Below are 19840 nucleotides of genomic sequence, written 5' to 3' on the forward strand. Positions count from 1 at the left end.
GGTAACTCTACCTCATGTGTCCACTGTAGGAAAGCAAGAATGGACACGGGTTTATTTTTGACTCTCAGAAGTTCTGTGATAAAGACCAGTTGAACCTTGTTTAACCCAGAACTCCCCAGATTGATTTAATGTCAGACTCTATTATCAACCCATAAAACGCGTGGTCTGAGGTTCCTCTGGGAATTGGTGGTTCAGATTTTAAGGGAAAGATAAAACAATCTAGTGGCCAGTTTTTCTGAAGAACGCAAGTGACGGGTAGTCCCAAATGCGGTAAAGACATCCGTGTCTACCAAGGACGACTTGAAGACACTGTTAGGGATTGAACTGTGTTTCCCAACGAAATGTGCATCCACGTGGCTCGATCGAGTCTCAGGGTTATGTGATTACCCTCCATTTTGCTATCTGGTGTAATTATCCTGTGTGTTATGATGTGAATGAGGCAGGATTGGGGTGGAGAGTAAGACAGGTTCCAACCTCCAGGAGTAGGCTAGGTGTAGATTCCATCTCCTTTGAGATTTGAAAGAGATTAAGCACATGAGCAGTGATCCAAGTGACTCTGACTGCCATCAGGAAAGAAGAGGAGGGCAGAGCATGTCCCCTGGACCCAGGGTCCCTATGCTGAGAACCTCTTAGATCTAGGGGAAGATCGCTAAGAAGGCACATGAAGATCTCCCAGGGACACTGTGAGCCTGAGAGAGCGAGAGACCTCCCCTAGAGCCGGTGCCCTAGATTTGCACGTCTAGCCTCCTCAATGGTAGGAGAATAAAGTGGTTTGTCCTCCACTATCAGAGCAGCACAAGGTAACCAGGGCCCTGCATTCAGTCTTGTAGTTACCAGTGCTCGGAGCAGGGAGGGGATGCTGAACTTTTGGGACTCTCTCTCGGACCGGAAGTGCTGGGTCACTTCTGTTCGACTTTTTGAGACTCCACTAGATGGTGTTGTACATCGGCCGCACCGTCCTGACGTCAGCAGCGGCTGAGGGCCCGTGTCTCCAGCACCTCTCTGACATCTCCTTTAACTGTTGTTGTTGTTTTGAAAAATCACTGTCATTCTAATGGGGGCGAGGTGGTATCTAGTGGCGTTTTTGATTTGCAAACAGATTTTTAAACGCACGGGGAGCTGCTCTGTGCATTGGGTGGTCCTGGGCCATCTGCTTTATTTCTCAGTGTTTGGTTGTTACTGACTCCCAGTGAGGGAGGGGTTTGTCCTGCAAGGCTCCCCGCAGTCGTGGAAGAACACGGAAGCACCTCACTTGGATGGGGGCTGCCAGCTGGGTTACCCGAGTTCTGCTAGAAGCAGCTGGGTTACCCGAGTTCTACTAGAAGCAGCTGGGTTACCCGAGTTCTACTAGAAGCAGCTGGGTTACCCGAGTTCTACTAGAAGCAGCTGGGTTACCTGAGTTCTACTAGAAGCAGCTGGACACTAGAAGCATAGAGACATGTTTTCTGTTAGGAAAAATTGTGAAAGTAAGCCTCTGACTGCGTGGCTTTCCTCGCTCCTGCTGCCTACAGGTGGAATCACGGTGTTTAAAGCGTGCCCACAGACGGCGGGTACGGAATTCTTTCAGTCTTGGGGAAGCCTGCACCCAACCTGTGCACCTGAGGGCCCATCGGCTCCCTCTCCTCCGAGTTTCAGCCGTGGGAACTTTGCTTCCTGTCAGTAAAAGTCACAGAGGAACTTCAATGTCCCCTTGTATCCTTGCTTCTCACCTCTATTGTCACTATACCAAACCCACTGTCATTAAGTTGGTCTGACTCACAGTGACCCTTTAGGGCAGGAGAGAACTGCCCGTGTGGGTTCTAATTGTCACTAAAACCAGCCCCCCCCCTTTATTAACAGCATTATTGAGACATAGTCCACATACCACAGAGCTAACTCTTTTAAAGTCTATGACCCAGTGACTTTCAGTACATTCGCAGTTGTGCGACCATCGGCTCTGTGTGATTCCAGAACCCTGTCCTCACACCTGCCAGAAGCCCCAGCAGTGACTCCCAGCCTCCGGCAACCAGCATTCGGTTTCTAGGCAACCAGAGCCATGGAAGGGCTTTCCTTTTGGAATGATCATTCTAGCAGGAGTGTGGAGGGCCCCAAGGGTGGGAGGCAAGTTCAGATGAGGGCAAAAAAATTGAGCCCTTATCCACGACTGGCAAATCTGCTGCATAAGACCCCTTTAAAGTGTTCAAACGCAAGGATGTCATTTTGAGGACTAAGATTATGCCTGAGCCAAACCACGGCATTCCAATGGTCTCATGTGGATGTGAAGTTGGACATTGAATAAGGAAGATGGAAGAAGGTGTCATGGACTGCCAAGAGAAGCAACAAATCTGTCTCGGAAAAGCACAACCAGAATGCTCCTTAGGGGACGGCGAGACTTCGTCCAACATATTTAGGACATGTCAGGAGACACCTGTCCCTGAAGAAGGACCTTTTGCTTGGTAAAGAAAGGGGGCAGTGAAAAAGAGGACAGCCTTATCAGTATCAGTGTACATGCTTCAGTCTAGGCAGATTTGTAAGGTAGAACTGGGAACATGATAGTGGGGTGGGGGGTGGGGGGAGGAAGCATTCAAGAAGGAGGACTATTGGGTGTCCCAACCGTGCTATACTGCACCCTGGCTGGCTCGTCCCTTCCTTGTGATTCTTCGGTGAGGGGATGCTCAATTGTTTACAGATGGGCTTTGTGTCTCCACTCCAACCCCCCTCATTTGCATAGATATGATTGTTTTGAGTCTTCTGATGCCTGGTACCTGGTCCCACCGACCCTTCCTGATCACACAGGCAGGTGTGCTTCTTCCATGTGGGCTTTGTTGCTTCCCTGCTAAATGGCTGCTTGTTTCACATCAAGTCTTTAAGACCCCAGATGCTATTTCTTGTAATAGCTGGGCACCATTCAGCTTTCTTCACCACATTTGCTTATGCACCCATTTTGAATTCAGTGATTGTGTCAGGAAACTGAGCATCCCAGAATGCCGGTTATTAGGACAAAGAGTTCTTGCGTCAAGGGAAGTCTTGAGTAGAGGTCCAATGTCCGTCTGCTACTTAACATATAAATGTAAGATCTGAAAATAACAATAATTTATAATTTATCAAGGGTTCACAAGGGAGGGAGGGTGAAGAAGGGAGGAAAAACAATGAGGAGCTGATACCAAGGGCTCAAGTAGAAAGAAGCTGTTTTGAAAATGATGATGGCTACATATGTACAAATGTGCTTGATACAAGTGATGTATGGATTGTTGTAGGAGCTGTAAGAGCCCCAATAAAATGATTTCTAAAAATTTTTTTTAAAAAAGGACACAATTAAACAGGTGGATGGTGTGAGAAAGTGTCTTCAAGCCGAGGGAAGCCAAGTCCACAGAGGAGTGTGGGAAGATGAATGACGGAGGCTGCCTTCAAGCAGGGAGGACTTCTAAGATGTTTAGAGTGTTTTTAATTCAAGTTAATTTGTTAGGAAAGGAGGGTGGAAATGACCATCAGAATTGTGTTTTTAAGAGCGAGAGCAGAAACTGGGGATAGGTAAGAAAACTAATTCTGGTAACAAGAATGAGGGAAATGATAATGCTCATGGTGGTGGCAAAGAGGAAAGGCCCACTTTTCCCCAAACAAACAAACAAACCAATTCCAAACTTCTTCCTTAAAATCAGTCGAAGCTCCAAGAGGGTACCAGTGCCTGGTTGAGTAGTTGAGAGGGTCAAATGAAAGGAAGCGTGTACATGATGGGATCCAACTACATCATTCAGGTTACTTTAGAGAAGAACGCAGGGATCTTGCTCCTGAGAGGTAGCACAGAGAACATCTCCTTCATCGTCGTCTCGTCTCCCCTTCTCAGAACAAGGACAAGTGTCGGCGCTCATTTTTACCTTTCTTCCCCACACCGAAAGGTAGAATCTGATCACTCTGCTCTAGGGCAGTGGTTCTCAACCTTTCTCACGCCGTGACCCTTTCAGACAGCTCCTCATGTGGTGGTGACCCCCCCAGCCATAAATTTATTTTCGTTGCTACTTCAGCACTTATTTTGCTACTGTTAGGAATTGGGCGGGGCCCCTGGGTTCTGAGACATGAGTCTCAGGTCACTTAGACTCCAAAGAGCTCCTGCTGCCTTGTGCCACCTCGCCAAGGCTGCCTGCAGTTGTCTGCGCCTCCCGAAGCCGCCTCCGAGACCTGGAACCAGCAAAGTGGGAGCCCTGTGAATGTGATGGACGCGGGTGCTGTGTTAGGCACCGTTCTCTGCAGAAGCCAGCTTCAAATGCCTGGTGGACTGTCACAGCCACACAGGCTTCCTACCACCAAAGGAGTCTCGGATAAGGGAAGAGTCCACAGAAGTAGATAACAGGCCAGGCAGCCGTGGCCTCGAGCCCTATCAGTCCTCCCTGATGGAAGGCAGCCTTCGTCGGTCGTCTTACCTCCCGTCATTTCCCTGATGGCAATCCTTTAAGGCTTCAACCAGACTCCTCTGTGGACTCTTCCAACGCTACAGGGCTTCCCTCGGCCTGAAGACACTTTCTCGCACCATCCACCTGCTCAATGGTTCCTTCTCCTGTGCACCTCGCTTGGCAGTGAACTTGTGGGGAGTTTGTTCTCCAGGAGAGGAGAGCAGGTCAGGGCAGGGGCCATGTGGACCCTCCCACTCTCTCCCTAACTCTGGCTAATTATTTTCTTATTTGTAATTCTCTTTTTACTTTATTCTGAATCTTTTTGAACTTCCCCATCACTTGTTGTTTGCTGCTGGGTGCCAGTGAGTCAATGTCGACTCATGAGACCGTCTGTCTGTACAACAGACCGACACACCGCCGGGCCGGCCTTCTCACCACTGCTGTTGCGTTGCCATGGCTATACTGCAGTCATTGTGTCAATCGTTCTTGTGGGAGGTCCTCCTCTTGGTCACCGACTTTCTACTTCGCCAAGGGCAACGTCTTTTTCTAGGGTGCTGGTTGCTCCTGATAACGTGTCGAAAGCACATGAGATGACCATCTAAGGAGCATTCTGGCTGTACTTCTTCCAAGATCGGTTTGCTCTTTCTTCTGGGAGTCCACACGCCTGTCAGTCGTCTTTTGACAATCCCAAAACTCAAAGCCATCCGTACCTTTTCAGCCTTCCTTATTCAACGTCCAACTTTCACACTGAGATGAGGCAATGGAGAGTGTCATGGCTTGGGTCAGGCGTCCCTTATCCCTCAAAGTACCATCTTTGCTGTTCAACACGTTCAAGAGGTCTTGTGTGGTAGATGTCCCCTGTGCAACACACCGTTTGATTTATTGATCGCTGCTTCGATGAGCCTTGACTGTGGAGCTAAGCAAAATGAAATCCTTGATAGGTTGGATTTTATCTCCACTTATCATTTTATGGATCGGTCCCGTTGGGAGGATTTCTGCTTTCGTTACATTGCGTTGCAGTCCATACAGGAGGCTGCAGTCCTGGATCTTCATCAGCGAGTGTTTCAAGTCCTCCTCACTTCCAGCAGACAAGGTGACTTCATCACCGGGTGTTAATAAGCCTTCATCCCACTGCATTCTTCCTCACACACTCCAGCTTCTTGGAGCATTTGCTCAACCTACAGGTTGAATGTGGATGGTGAGAGGATACCACAACCCTGATGTACACCTTGCCTGGTTTTAAACCAGGCAGCATCCCCTTGTTCTCATCGTATGGCAAGCTCTTAGTTCATACACAAGTTGTGTCCGTGTTTGGGAATTCCCATTCTTCGCAGTACTAGCCATAATTTGTTATGATCCAATAGGTCGAATGCCTTTACATTGTCAATAAAACACAAGTAACTCTCTTCCTGGTATTCTCTGCTTTGAGCCAAGAGCTCTCTGATGATCAGAAATATTATCTCTTGCCTTTTCCTCTTCTGGGTCCAGCTGGAATTTCTGGCAACTCTCTTTGAATGAACTGCTGCAACCATTGTTGAATTTTCTTTAGCAACATTTTACATGTATGTGATATTGTTCAATAATTTCTGCAGTGTATTGGGTCCCCTTCTTTGGAATGGGCACAGATAAGGATCCCTGGTCCAAAAGCTATCTGTCAAATGTCTTGGTATTGGCAAGAAGGAGAAAGGAGTGCTTCCAGGGGATTATCAGCTTGTGGAAACATTTCAGGCGGCACTTGGCCATTCCCAAAGGCTTGCTTTTCACGAATGCCTTCAGTGCAGCTTCGATTTCTTCCTTCAGCACCACTGGTTCTTGGCTGTATGCTACCCCTTGACATGGTTGCATGTTGACAGACAACTCTACATTCTCGCCATATTTTGCCCCAGAATGCTTCACCGCTGCTTTGACCAGAGGCCGGCTCTTTCCATTGGAGGCATGCTCAGCAGGCTCCTCCCTTTGTGCTTCATCTTCTCGGGCTGCCCTCTGCAATGCTCTGTTCAGTGACGTCATCACTTCTTCCCTGCGCCTCAGCTGCTCTGCGTTCAGGAGCAAGTTGCGGAAACGATCCAATGTGATTCTTGTCTTTCCTTCCTTCATTTTCAAAGTGACCTTGGCCTTGCTTCAGATATGATGCTCTTGGTGTCTTCCCACAGCTCGTCAGGTCATCTGTCCTTCGTGTTTGGTGGGTCACATGTGGCATATCGTTCGGGTCCATCCGTGGACGTTACTAGGATGTGACTTTTCCTACAGTTCTTGTTTGACCCTTGTAGGTGCCCCACAGTGGATAGGTGAGTCGGCTGGGAGCGCACCCTAGAGCCTGTGTACAGAGCTGGCCCTGCTGCTGCTTTCTGGACGGTCCCCTCCCGTGACGCAGCCCTCTGACGATGCCAGTGCTTCACTGCTCTTGGGGATCCTCGGTGTTTGGAGTTCCCCTGCACAGATTTTAGGTTTTAGATTCTGGGGGCTACGTTAGGAAGTCCAAGATGCTACCTCCTGGTCCTTTGTAACATTGTTATCATTTAATAACAGGTATCGAGGTGGAGCTTTGAGCATTAAAAAAAGTGCCTGTTGTCGGTTTGCTGCTCCTATTTCCTTTGTGGGGGGTCTGTTTATGACCCACTTCTATTTAATTGGGAATGGCTTCCTATCGCCTTATAGAAAAACAGGGGCTGTAAAGTCAAGCTATTAATCTTTGTCACATGGGCCACAAGCATTTTTCCAGTTTTGTTGAGAGTACAACCAAGCCGAACCCACCCCCCTGCCATTAAGTGAGTTCCCAGTGGTAATGCCTGCTCCCTAGCATTTCCGAGGCTGACCACCTTCAAGGGAGCAGGGGGTTTCATCTTTCTCTCGCAGAGCTGCTGGCGGACTTGAAGCCCCAACCCGGCAGTGGCTAACCGGAGGCTTAACACAGAGCACTATATAGATTTTTAATTCATGAAAACGCATATTCTGAGATTTATGCACCCTTAAATCTGGGCGGTGGCGTTTAATACATTTTTACAAGTAAGGGAGGATGGTGGTAGTGAAATCCCCATCTCTGGGGATACTGCCACGACCTCCTCCCTGCTCCCAACGTGGTGGAATTCAGAAGGTGGATGAGCTTATTTCTGGCTCATTGGCCTCAAGGTGAATGAATCAAAAATGGTGGCGTCATGGCGACATGCACATTGGAGATCCTTTACCAAGGAATTTGACTTCTCTGAGCTTCAGGGTGCCACCAGAGTAGAGGTGGCTCATCCATGGGACACAATTACAATAATATCTATGTGTGTGACGCTCAAATGGACAATGCGATTGTCAATAAAGACGGCGACAGAAAAGGACCCCAGAGGGCGGATCCAGCCATAGAGGCTTCTAAGTGTTGATGTCGTCGGTCAGTCAACTCTCAGGGGAGCTATGGTCTGAGCTTCCCAAGGGGACAGGGCCACCTCTCCTTGTTCACTGCGCTCTTCCCCTCTGTCCGTCTTGCCCAAGCTGTGGAGTGGCTGGTGGCTTTGACACCTAGGGCACGGTCTACCCCAAGCTGTGGCAAACCTGATCTTTTCTTCCCAGTTCTAGAAGGATAGACACTGTCTGGCACTGAGTAAAGAGGATGGTGAATCACAAGGTAAGACATGCATGTGTTTACATTCACTGCTATTAAGTCGATGCCAACTCATAGCGACCCTACAGGACAAGGTAGAACGGTCTCTGTTGTGTCTCTGGCAAGATCAGCATCTGGGGTGGCATCAAGGCCCCATGCAGGACCATGGCCAGTTTTCCGGGTTGCACCTACCTGTTGGGTCTTCTGCTCCTGTTCTACCTGTGCCGTCTTCCAATTCTGCAGATAGGTCCGATTAGGAAAACAAGACCTTGTTTTTAATCATGAGTTGGGCATTTTGTAATTCTTAAAAAAATAAAAACCCAAGCTTTCTTTCTTGCAAGTTAAATATTTCTCTCACCTAGAAACAATGCAACCAACTCCACTGCCTCCCCCCACCCCCCAGCAAATTGTTGCTTATCTATGAGGGACCTCCTGGAAACTGACCAGCTGCGGTATCTACTGACCCACCAGGCTGTGAGCTGCTTGAGGGCAAGTTGCCTTTGCCCTGCTCTCCCAGCTGTCCCCATTGTCAGTGTGTCATCCCCACTGCCATCAGGTTGATTCCGAGTCGTTATGGTTCTATGTCGGGCTTCTGAGGCTGTAAATCTTTATCTGAGTAGATAGCCTCATCTTTCTTCTGCAGAGTGGCTGATGGGTTTGAACCACCAACCTTGTGGTCAGCAGTCTAACACCTGAGAGTGCCACAGGGCCTCCCATCTGTCTCCGAGGCTCCAAATAACCCAATTTGGAAGGAGAAGCTTTGAATCAGTTGTCAGCTATATTTATGTTCCTACCTTGATTAGCAACGATGATGGCAGAGACCCATCCCCTGCACACCCCCTCCATATGATCCGTCACCTGTTTGGGGCCGCCCCAGTGAATGTTCTCACCACCCATGCCAGGCTTGGTGGTGGTACCTGGAGCCCAACCAGAGTGATAATCTCAAATGGTTACATAGTTACTCGCTTAAGTTTCTCTCTAAAATCTTAGCCAACAGAACTTGAAATCAGGACGGCACCCATATGGACCAGAGGGAGCAAGCCAGCAGGAGGAGCATTTTGGGGTCTAGCTTCGGCGTCAGCCTGTGGCGGGGCCAACTGGGGCCAGGAGCTGAACTCTGCTGGACTTTGAGCAGCAAAGCCGCCCCTTGGCAGGTGGGCAGACCATCTGAGCCTGCACTCCAGGCCCAGCCAGGCAGGGCCTCTCATGGGGACAAGGGCCTGGCAGGCAGAGGCCAGAGAGCTCAAAGGATGGGAATGCAAACGCCCTGCTGGAGGCTGTTCCCCTGACCCAGGACCCATCTGGAAAACTTACCAGAAGGGTGCCTATGAAGTCCCTGGGCCTTTCCCAAGAGGTGGGCCACCCCAACTGGATCCCTGGGCCTGGTGTTTGGGGAGAAGCACATTCAGAGAAGGCTGAGTGGCAGGGATTGAAGGGTTGGCCCATTGGCGAGGCAGGGCAGGGCTCCCAGCCTGGGTGAGGCTGTGGGTTGGGAGAGCCACACTCCTGGCAAGCTGAAGTTGGGGCTTGGTCTCCCTGGCACCCACTTACTTGGTGACCCAGAGCCCTGTGACTGTCACTGGCACAGCCCTGCCCCAACCCTCTGCCCTGGGGTTGGATGCTTGGCTTCAGCTCCAAGCTCTCACTTTGTTCTGTGCCTTCGGAGCGGTGCTCTCCCTGAGGTGGAGATCCTGGAGTGCTCTCCAAGGCCACGTACCTCTGCATCTTTGGTCATTTTGTTTATTTATTTTATAAGTCATTTTATTGGGGCCTCATCACAACTTGGTCAATTTGTTTTTTGCTGTTTTGTCACCAATAAAATATCAATAAGCAAAAAAAAAAAAAAAAGCTACCATCTCAGAATGAATTGTAGAGATAGCGCCTAACGCCAAGATCGCCTTTCTCTTGAGTTAAAGTAATAGAGCGGACAAGGAAGGAACTGAAGAAATGATTGCTTGGTCTTCATTTGGGGTTGTAATTTCAGTGCTTCATGATTGGACTTCGGCATCCCTCCCCCAGAGCTGGCATTTTGAGGATGCCCCAGCAAACACTCGTGTGGCCGGTGCAGGCTCCTTTGTCATAAAGCCTCAGCCACGTTCTCTGAAGAAATCCCACTCTCACATTTATTTTCTTTAGATCTTTGCATTTTCTTTCAAGGAGATGCTGGGTCCTGGTGAGCTCTGAGGGGTGAAGGGTGTGAGGCAGGCCCTTCACGGTGACAGAGCCAGTCCACCTCCCTTCTCCCGGTGGTTGTAACAGAGACGGGCTTCCCTGCAGAGGGCAGCAGCCCCGCAGGGGTTCTGCCTTCTCCATCTGGAGCGCCAGGGCTGGTGCGAAGCGTGGCTGCTTGCTGGGTGAGAGGACACCTCAGGCAGGACTGGGCAGGGAAACCACTTGGACTGGATTTTGTCACGGAAACCACACCTTGTTTCCTCTACTCCAGGATGTACCTAGTGGGAGGTGGAGGTCCTTCGTCTGTGGTCCCGGCACAGACAAAGACAGCCACCCTGGCTCAGGGCCCATACCAACCCCAATGGAAAGCAGGAGGCAGAACCCTTACCCAGCGGGGTGTGTGTGCGCGTGCGTGTGAGGTTCCGGGGGGGGGGGGGGTCCATCCCAGAGTCCTTTGTGAGTCCCTGCCACTCTGACCTTAGGTCTTGCTCCTTTTAAATTCTATAGGCTCCCTTTGTTAAGTAGCCCCATCCTTTCTAATCATTCAAATCCATACAAATAAAACAAAACAAAAACCAGGCTCACTGCCATCAAGTCAATGCTGACTCACAGTGACCCTGTAGGACAGAGGATAAATACCTGCCCCGGTGGGCTAACTCTACAGAATCAAAAGCCTCGTCTTTCTCCCGAGGAAGCAGCTGGTGGTTTCGAACTGCCGATCTCGGCCCAACACGTGACCACTATGCCGCCAGGGTTCCTACATTAAAATCTCAGACGGTGCCCAGATGGCTGACGTCTGTATAAGCCGGCTCCTCGCCACTGGTGCACGGAGGAGGGCACCCTGGACACACCACATGGGCTCCCAAGTCTAGATCTATAAATATATTTATTATCATATAACAAGAACTTAACAATAAACATATACTATGTACAATACCATTACAGAGAACCCTGTTTTATATCCTTCACAGAAATAGCCAGCTTTGCTCCAGTGCGATAGACGAGGCGAGAAGGCGGTCGCCGACAGCGCCACCTGTGTCGAGTCCCGCTGTCCACTAGCACCTCCTTTGGAGGTAGACGCACCCAACGCTAACACGAGCCCTGCCCCAGGCAGTTAGGAATTTGTGCTCCGGTCCTTGGGTTCACACTTGCACCCTGTTTGACATAAATACTTTAAATGACATACAATGTATGTAGTTTTGTGCTTATTACTTTTTTAATAATAAATAATATTAAAAACTGCATAACGAAGCTCGGGATCACGTTGTCCAAGTGGGGGCCACGCTTCTGGATGCCTGCCCAACAGGGGCTTTTGTGTCATCGAATACTGGACAGTGGAAGGCATGTCCTGTCCCTCTTCTCCTCGTGAATGGACTCAGGGTGACAAGATGACTGGGGATTGGGGGGGGTGGTGACAAAGGGGACCTCCCGGGTGTAAAAATGGTAGATGGGTATTTGGTACCAACATGAACTCAACAGCGCAGGCTCCTTCCTGCCCTGGAATGGAACCGTGACCACGTGAGGTTTGAGGGTCTGAGGATTAGCAGGAAGGCCTTTCTCTTTTGAGCCTCGGAGGGCGTGCTGTCCCTTTCTCAGGCGGATCTGTGACGGGAGAGGCACCCTGCTCGGACTCATCAGGTCATGGCTCGTCTAAGAAGGTTGTCCCCATCCTGAGCGCTCTGGTGGCAGGTGCCTTAATATATAGCTATGAATATCAAAAATAGTCTCCTGTGCTTTCTAGACAGTTTTTGTTCATGCCCCGACCCTCCTCCCCAGCTCCATGGCCTGGGTCCTCAGCTCAGCCGCCTGGAGACACAGCGCTGGTAACAGAAGCCAGAGCTGGCTTCCTCCCGCGGCAGGACTTTCTACCGCTCACCAAGCCTCCACGGAGCTGTCGGGCGCCGGCTTTTCTAAAAATAAAACGGGGGCATGGTGCCCCCTTCCCCAGGAGAGAACCTCTATTCTGCATGTAGAAAAAAATTAAGAGCAAATGCCCCACTCTGGCACTCATGACCCAGCTTTGGGAATCTCCACATCATGTCTTTCTGGTGGCCCTGTCTCTCTGTACTTAAAAATAGCCTTTTGTGTATCAAGAAAAAATGCCTTGGAAATCTAATTAATTCATACCGAGTAAGAGAAAGCTAGCACAACCCTCTTGTCCTTCTCCGGCAAACACCTGTGAAGGATGGCCGGCTGTCCCTTGCTGCCCCTAGGCCACACCCTGCCTGGCTCTGCTCCGGCTGCCCGGCTTCTCCTGCGCCGCCCAGGGGACCAGCAGCCTACCGAACAGTCCCGTCCACGGTTTCCCTTCAGCCTTGGGAAGGGTGGGTTGGTTAAAAACAGAAAAGTAGGGATCAAAGTGATAAGGACACTTTGATCTTCCTCCAAAAGAGCCTGGTGCTGCGTGCACAAGCCGGTGCGCGCGACTGACGTCGGATAACTGAGCTACGGTGGCTGGGGGGTCGAGCTTGCTCTGCAGGAAGGGAAAAAGACAGCTTCTCTCTCCCAGTTGAAAAAATATGTGAAACTCTATTGCACCGGTCAGAGGGAGTGCCTCCGATCAGAGCAAGCGCCCCGGCGGGCGCCGGCTGTCCCGGTGGCTCGGTCACCCACCGGCAGGAGGGTCTTCCATGGCCCAGGGAGAGCAGCTTCACAAGGTTGAGAGCAGTGGTTCCTGGGTTGCGTGTTGTTGGGCTCTTCCTGGGGTTGCTGAAAACGTCTCCTTGTGGGTCGTGCTGGCCGCACCCGACTAGTCCACAGTCTCACCGTGGCCCCCGGCGGACGTCAGCCGCTCTGAATATACTTCTTGATCACCACGCAGCCATGTCTGAACACCGGGCAGGGCATGTGGGGCAAGAGGGTCCAGGTGTTGCTGGCGGGCTCGTAGGCTTCCATGTTGCCCAGGGCGGGTCCCTCGCTGCTGACGATGCCCCCCGTAGCGTAAATCTTGCCATCCAGCACCACGGCACTGTTAGGACGGTAGAAAGAGGAAGAGCATTAGGCCCGTCCCCCTCCGCTGGATCCCAGAGCAAGTGGCCTGTGAGCGGGCTGCTGGGTTAAGCCCTCTGCTCCGTCCTGCAGGGCCAATCACACAGCATGGGTGCTCTCCCTTCACTCCCACAGCACCCCAAGCTGCTGGAGACTGGACGTGGGCCAGGCCTCTGCAGAGCAGCCGGGAGGTGCACAGCCTCTGCGGACAGGTTCTAGGCTCAGAGCAATGTGGGGACACAATGCAAAAGAAATTCAGGCACCAGGGGAAGTCAGATCATAAGTGAATGTCAGCCATTGTGTGGGGCACATCACCTTGGCCATGGCAGTCCGACGGTCCTTTCTGCAATGGGACCTGGCGTTAACCAGGCTACGATCACCTGTGCCATGCATGCTCTCTGCAGGGTCCCAGCTGGTGCCTCTGGGCCCTTCCTGGGGGGCACTCACTGCTTGGTCCTGCTTTGCTCTGCTCAGCTCTGCCAGAGGGAGAGCCCAGCACTACCTCTTTCCTGTAATATAGTCCAGCTGTCCGTTCACTGTGACGTCCAACTTCCCAAATGTCTACATGTTTCCAGCCCTGACTTCTTACTTCAGCTCTTGGCCAGTTCTTCTTGGCTAGCCCTGCCACCCAACATATTTCCATTCATTACTGAAGGAGCCCCGGCGGTGTAGTGGATTATGTTTTGGGCTGCGGAACTGCAAGGTCAGCAGTTCAAAACCACCAGCAGCTCTGTGGGAGAAAAACGAGGTTTTCTACTCCCATAAAGGGTTAAGAGGCTCAGAAAACCATGGGGGCAGTTTAACCCTATTCTATAGGGTTGGGATTGACTTGATGGCTGTGAGTTGGCATTTTGTTAAAAATCGAGTTTTGAAATTCTGAGCCTCAAGCAAAGCAGGGCCATCTAGACCAGGGGTGGGCAAACGGTGGCTCTCTTGGTACATATGTGTGCCGCTGAAGTCAAGTTGAAGAATTTTCAAGGATAAGATTCAGAGAATAGTGATTTCACTTGTTTGTAGAAATGTATTCATAGCTCACAATCTATTTTACAATTGCTGTGAGGGCAGGTGTGCTCGCCCCTCGTCTAGATTTCTCAAAGCCGATTCTGACTCCTGGCGACCCCACCCACCCCACCGCATACTATAGACCACCAAGGAGCCCGCCCTCTCTCTAGCGACTGCACCCCACCCAGGCCTCTCATGTGTCTCCCTTGGTGGCCTGTCTCTCCCCTGCTTCTCTTGCGAGACCTGGCTGCAGCTCTTCTTGGGCATAAAGCCTTTCCCTTTCCACTTCGGTTCTCAGGTGAGGCACGGAGTTTCCCCCCCAGGGGGTGCTCAACACCCCGCTATCTTGGTCAGTGGGCAGTGGAGTCCCTTTGCCCAGCATACTGTCCTCTTGCAGAGTGTGCGACAGAAGACTGGAGACTGACTCTTCCTGCGAACGGGAACTTAGCAGTCATCTGGTGCAGGCCTGTTTCCCAGACGGGAGAACTCCCCCAGAGCGGGTAGACCATTCGTCATCGAAGACCACTGGACAAGTCAGCACGTAGATGGCACCTTTTCTAGGGACAGTCCCACGAAGAGTGGGCCCTCCGCATGCGCTGCCCTCTAGGGAGGCTTCCCGGGGTCTTGATTCATCAGGTGGCTTAGGAAGGATCTGTGGTGGAAATGGCTGAGAGCCAGTTTCAGGGACCCCGTTTTATTTCTCCTTCTGCTCAGCCCAGGAAGAGATGGGGCTATGAGGGGAGGGGCTGGGGTGTCATGATCCAGGCGTTTTCTCTGGGCCATGGACTCAGGCTGCCTAGGACCCAAACCTGAGTCTTACCTGTCTCCCTTTCTCCCTGCAGGGCCTGCGGATGCGTGTGCTTGAGAAAAAGGACATCAGGGCCCAGTACTACTGCCCGGTTCCAAATCTATCAGGGCCTCAGGATCACGTGGGCGCTCACAGTGTTCCCCGAGAAGGTACCTGTCTCATTCAGGACATTGCTCAGCTCTGGTGTCCTGGAGGAGAGCTGCCTCACAGTACACCCACCGCCCTTCCCCCACCTCCCCCAGTGGGAGGAGGTCCAGCCTACAAGGGCCTGGCCCTGGGGGTTTCCAGATGGGTCGGCTGGAACTACAAGGTCGGGTGTTGGGGGCTCTGGGCTGCCTTGGGTGCTTCATACTCTGCCCTGTCACAAAAGTCCATCACCTAAGGTTGAACCCCAGTAGCCTGCGGGGAAAGGGTGCAGGACAGGAGGCTCTGGTCAGCTAGCCACGGTAACCCCCCCCCCTTCTGTTGTTTCTACCTCCAGGCTCCCCGAGGGGAGCCCGGCAGCCCCCTCACCTGCAGAACTGGCGAGAGTGGTTCATGTTGGGGCCCGCCTTTATGTTCCCCTTTTCAGGGTCGTAGATGGTCGTGGCTCGGGCATAAGCCCCGCCGAGGATAAAGACGAAGCCATTGAGGGTGACGGCGGGAGCATACTTGTTGTCTGTGGAGAGAGCAGAGCGCAGGGATCAGGGCCTCTCCTCCTCACCACCCTTCTCACTTGCCTTTCCCAGGGGGCCTCCCGGGACAGGGTGGAGAGCCAGTCAGTGGGGGCACTGACTGGCCTGAGGATCAGGCCCGGGGGTTCAGCAGGTGCAGGGTGCACAGACTTTGCCCGCTCTCAGCGGCACCTGGGACTCGGGGTTTGCCCTTCCCACCAGACCTGGGTCCGTGGACCTGCCAGGCTTTGCCTGGTTTCTGTACTCGGGAGACATATGGCAGGAAGCCATGGGATGGGCTCGTGACTGGCCCTGGGCTGCGGGCAGTGGGTTCTCACCGATCATCGGGGACTCAATGAAGCTCCACGTGTTGGTCTGAGGGATGTAGGACTGGAGGACCCCTGCAGCTCGGCCCGCCTCATTCACCCCCCCAAACACGTAGATCTTGCCGCCACACACAGTGGCTGCTGCCGAGTGTACAGCCTTGGGCAGAGGGGCCACGGCTTCCCATTGGTTGGTGATGGTGTCGTACCTGTGGAGAGAGGGGCAGAGGGTCCTAGGGTCAAAGGCAGGGCATGGCAGCAGCCATTTGGGGGAGCACCAACCACCATCTGCTTCGTGCTTCTGGTGTCGCGGACACAGACTGTGCCACCGTGCTGGGGCCTCTTGGGAGGATCCCTCAGGACCTCCTGTGGTCTGACCCCAACTAGCTTCTCCTCTCCGGGCCCAGCAGGGTTTCTCTGTCCCCACACGTTTGCTCAAGTGCCACATCTCCTGGGTGCCTCCAGCCCTCTCTGCCTAGCTCAGTCCTACCTGTCCGTCAGCAACCCTGACACACAGAGCCGTTCCCGCACACCCAGGCGTTCTTCTGGAAACAGGTTAATTAAGCACCAGGTCTGCCCTCCAGGAGCTAACTAATGGCCCTAGGCGGGGGGGGGGGGGGGGGGCACGGAGGATCCAGTGAAACCCCAAGAACAACTCCTCGGGTGCAGGAGGGTAAGTGTATGATGGCGAGAGACCCCAGCTGACAAGGAGGGGCTCACTTAGCTTGCTCTGAGGGGCCAGGTCAGACTTCTTCCACGGAGCAGCAGAGGCCTGCGTGGGGCCTGAAGGTATGAGTCGGCTACTCGCTAGGGGAAGGAAGGGGCCGTCACGCATCTGGCAGGTTGTCATACTGAGATGGCTTGCGTGTCGCTGTGATGCTGGAAGCTTCCCACCAAGGTTTCCAATACCAGCAGGGTCACTCCTCATGGACAGATGTCGAGAACTTCCTGACTAAGACAGGCTAGGTGGAAGGGTCACACATGGGCCAATCCGGGTCACGGCAGGTGCTCTGAGAGAGAGCCCAGGAGTGGCGCGCCCTGGGGTGGAAGACACTCGGACACACAGTGGCCACCACATTGGGTCCAACACAGCCTCACGAGAGGCAGCGTGGGATTGGGCATGGCTGAGCTATTGAACATGGAGTAGTGTGGATGGAGCTGGCTTGATGGCCACAGGCACTGGGTAAACAGGAAGCGAGGAGGGGTGGGAGTTGGGGGTGGGCAGCCAGATGAAGGGAAGTGCGGGTGAAGGGAGGTCTTAGAATAGTGCCAAGAGGCCAGGAATAGGGCCACGTGTGCCTAGGGCTCAGGGGGGCACCCTGGGCATTTTAGGCAGAGAAGTAATGGGATCAGATTTGGATCCTCGTGAGAGCTCTGTGCAGTATTGTGGGGATGGGAAGGGACAAGGTGCAGGGGGTTGGATGGGGCTGTTACAGGGAGCTTGGCGACAAGGGGCAAATGTGTGAGAAGGCAGGGGCACAAGGAACGGTGAATCAGGGTGGGGTTTGCATATCAGCTAATTGCTTGCATTAGGAGGAAGCAGAGGGTGCAGGGTCTTTGGCTGGGTAAACAGGATGGGGGGGGGTTGTCCATCTGGTGCAGTGGTTCTCACCCTGTGGGTCATGACCCCTTGGGGGTTTGTCAAAAGACCCTTTCACAGGGGTCACCCGATTCCTAGCAGTAGCAACATGACAGTGATGCAGTAGCAATGAAAATAATGTTATGGCTGGGGGGGGGGGGTCACCACCACATGAGGAACTGTATGAAAGGATCGAGGCCTGAGGAAGACAGAGAACCCCTGCTCTGGTGGGACAGGGCATCGAAGGAGTGCAGGGAGGAAGACCGGGGGGAGGAGCCTTCAGTGTTAGTCCTGGAGCATCACATATATACCAGGCCATCTACTCTTTTGTCACTTCTGACCCATGGTGACCCGTGTGACCGACTGCTCCATGTACTTTTTTGGGCTCCAGTCTTGAAGGAAGCAGGTGGCCGGGCCTTTTCTCCCGTAGTGCCTCTGGGTGGATTTGAATGGTCACATTTTCAGATGATAGCTGATCCTAGACGATTGGCATCACCCAGGGACCCCTGTAGGTTTTCTGGGGCTACCCATCTTTTTAAATTTTTAAAAAAATCATTTTACTGGAGGCTCTTACAGCTCTTATCACAATCTATCCATCCATGTGTCAAGCACATTTGTACATATGTTGCCTTCATCATTTTCAAAACATTTTCTATTTGAGCCCTTGGTATCAGCTCAGTTCCCCCCTCTCCTGCCCTCCCTCCTGGACTCTTAATAATTTATAAATTATTTTTTTCATGTCTTATGCTGGACCGCTGCCTCCCTTCACCCACTTTTCTGTTGCCCGTCCCTCTGGGAGGGGGTTATATGTAGATCATTGTGATGGGTTCCCATACATCTTTTTGTCGTTGTTTTAAAAGTTTTCTTTTTATTGTTGATGAATTCTCTGATGGAACATCCACATAGCCATTGCAGCCCAGGTCACTGTAGAAGTGCTCTTCTTTCTTTTTGTCGGCACCCACGTTGGCCTTGGCAGTCCTCTGACTTCCATCATTCTGGCCTTGAGCTCTTTGCACTGTGGTCCTTGAGGGCCCCCCCTCGACCCCCCTCTCTCACAGGCCATGTCTTGCAAGCCTGTGTTCAGGATCCCTTTTTTCCCCACATGACCCAGTCATCAATCATGCCGAAGCCAGTAGTCTGGCCACCACCCAGATGGGTTCTAAATCCCAATCCAAAGAGGACATGTGGGGTGGCCTCGCACGTGCTGGCTCTCTTTCCATGGATTTCTGCCTTGGGCACTGTTGCTTTCCCAGGGTGAAGGACATCAAGGGTCATCTGTCGTCGCTGAGGTCATCGGTCAGTCATGAACCTCCTGGTCCAGGCAGTCACTGTGTCATTCACCATGACAGAGGGCCCTCAAGCAGCCAGAGACGAAAAGAGAGGCTAGACATCTGGATGGGAGTAGACAGCCTCATCAGCAGAGGCAGCAGGATGCCTTCGGGAGTAGCATTCCTGGGGAGTTTTCAGCACTGGGACTGCCCAGCAGGCCATGGGACCTGTGGGTTTGGAGGAAGCATTCAGCTTTGGGCTCATGGGCTCACAGCTGGGAAGTGTGTTATTGGAGCTTCTCCAGAGAGAATGTGGGGCCAAGGGAAGGGCTCCCAGCAATGTCTGGGGAAAAGGCTGCCATTCTGAGGGAGCTGAGCAGACCGGGGAGGGATGGACCGAGAGACAAAAGCCCAGAGCACTTCAAGTGCAAGTGCAGAGGATGTGACAGGAGTGGGGGTCAAGCGCCTGACATTCAGTCTCCTATCATGGGAGGTGCGGGAGTGTGTGCGCACTGAGGAGAGAAGGGGAGACCAGGGAGTGACACTGGAGTGGGGTTCTCCGTGAGTGTGGGCAGGAAGGCAGGACTGAGCGGGGCCGCCAGCGGGGTCTCATCAGTCGAGTGCTGGCTTTCCAGGACCAAAGCCCCCGGTTTGTAGCATTTGCTCATCCTGGCCTATTTTAAGTCACCAGAGTGACGTCACGGAGAAGAAAGCTGGGAAGCAATAGGTCACCATGACACAGAATGTCTACCAAATACGGCACGCTGGCTCAGTGACGGAGCACACAGCTCCTAACGGAAAGGCTGGAAGGAAAAGAAGAGGCAGCGTTTGCGCCCCCAAAATATGCAGCCCAGGAAGCTCTCTGGGACAGTGCTAGTGTGCCTCACAGGGTGGCTGAGTCAGATCTGCCACCAGAGGTGCCCCTCCCCACCATCGGTGACCTAACGCGCACGTTGCTGCTGCTGCTAGGTACCATTGAGTGCGTTCCACCGCACGGCCACACTCTGCACCACGGAACGCCACACTGCCGGTCCCACACCAACCTCACCATGGTTTTGGTGCCTTGGCCTCTTGCTGCTGCCACTGTGTCCATC

The 19840-nt window shown here is 52.5% G+C and overlaps 1 protein-coding gene across 2 annotated transcripts in view; it reads right to left on the reverse strand.

Annotated features, from left to right (window-relative positions):
• Positions 1-10994: 10994 nt before the first annotated feature.
• Positions 10995-19840, reverse strand: part of KLHL29 (kelch like family member 29) — a 387365-nt gene continuing 378519 nt past the window's right edge. For both annotated transcript variants that reach the window (XM_075557057.1, XM_075557058.1), the window contains exons 12-14: positions 15915-16108; positions 15437-15581; positions 10995-13093 (exon numbers count right to left, since the gene is read on the reverse strand). In XM_075557057.1, coding sequence (XP_075413172.1) covers positions 12910-13093; positions 15437-15581; positions 15915-16108 — 523 coding nt within the window. In that variant the 3' untranslated portion in view covers positions 10995-12909. The remainder of the gene's footprint in view (positions 13094-15436; positions 15582-15914; positions 16109-19840) is intronic.

This window comes from Tenrec ecaudatus, chromosome 8 (genome assembly GCF_050624435.1).
Source record: "Tenrec ecaudatus isolate mTenEca1 chromosome 8, mTenEca1.hap1, whole genome shotgun sequence".
Taxonomy (NCBI): domain Eukaryota; kingdom Metazoa; phylum Chordata; class Mammalia; order Afrosoricida; family Tenrecidae; genus Tenrec; species Tenrec ecaudatus.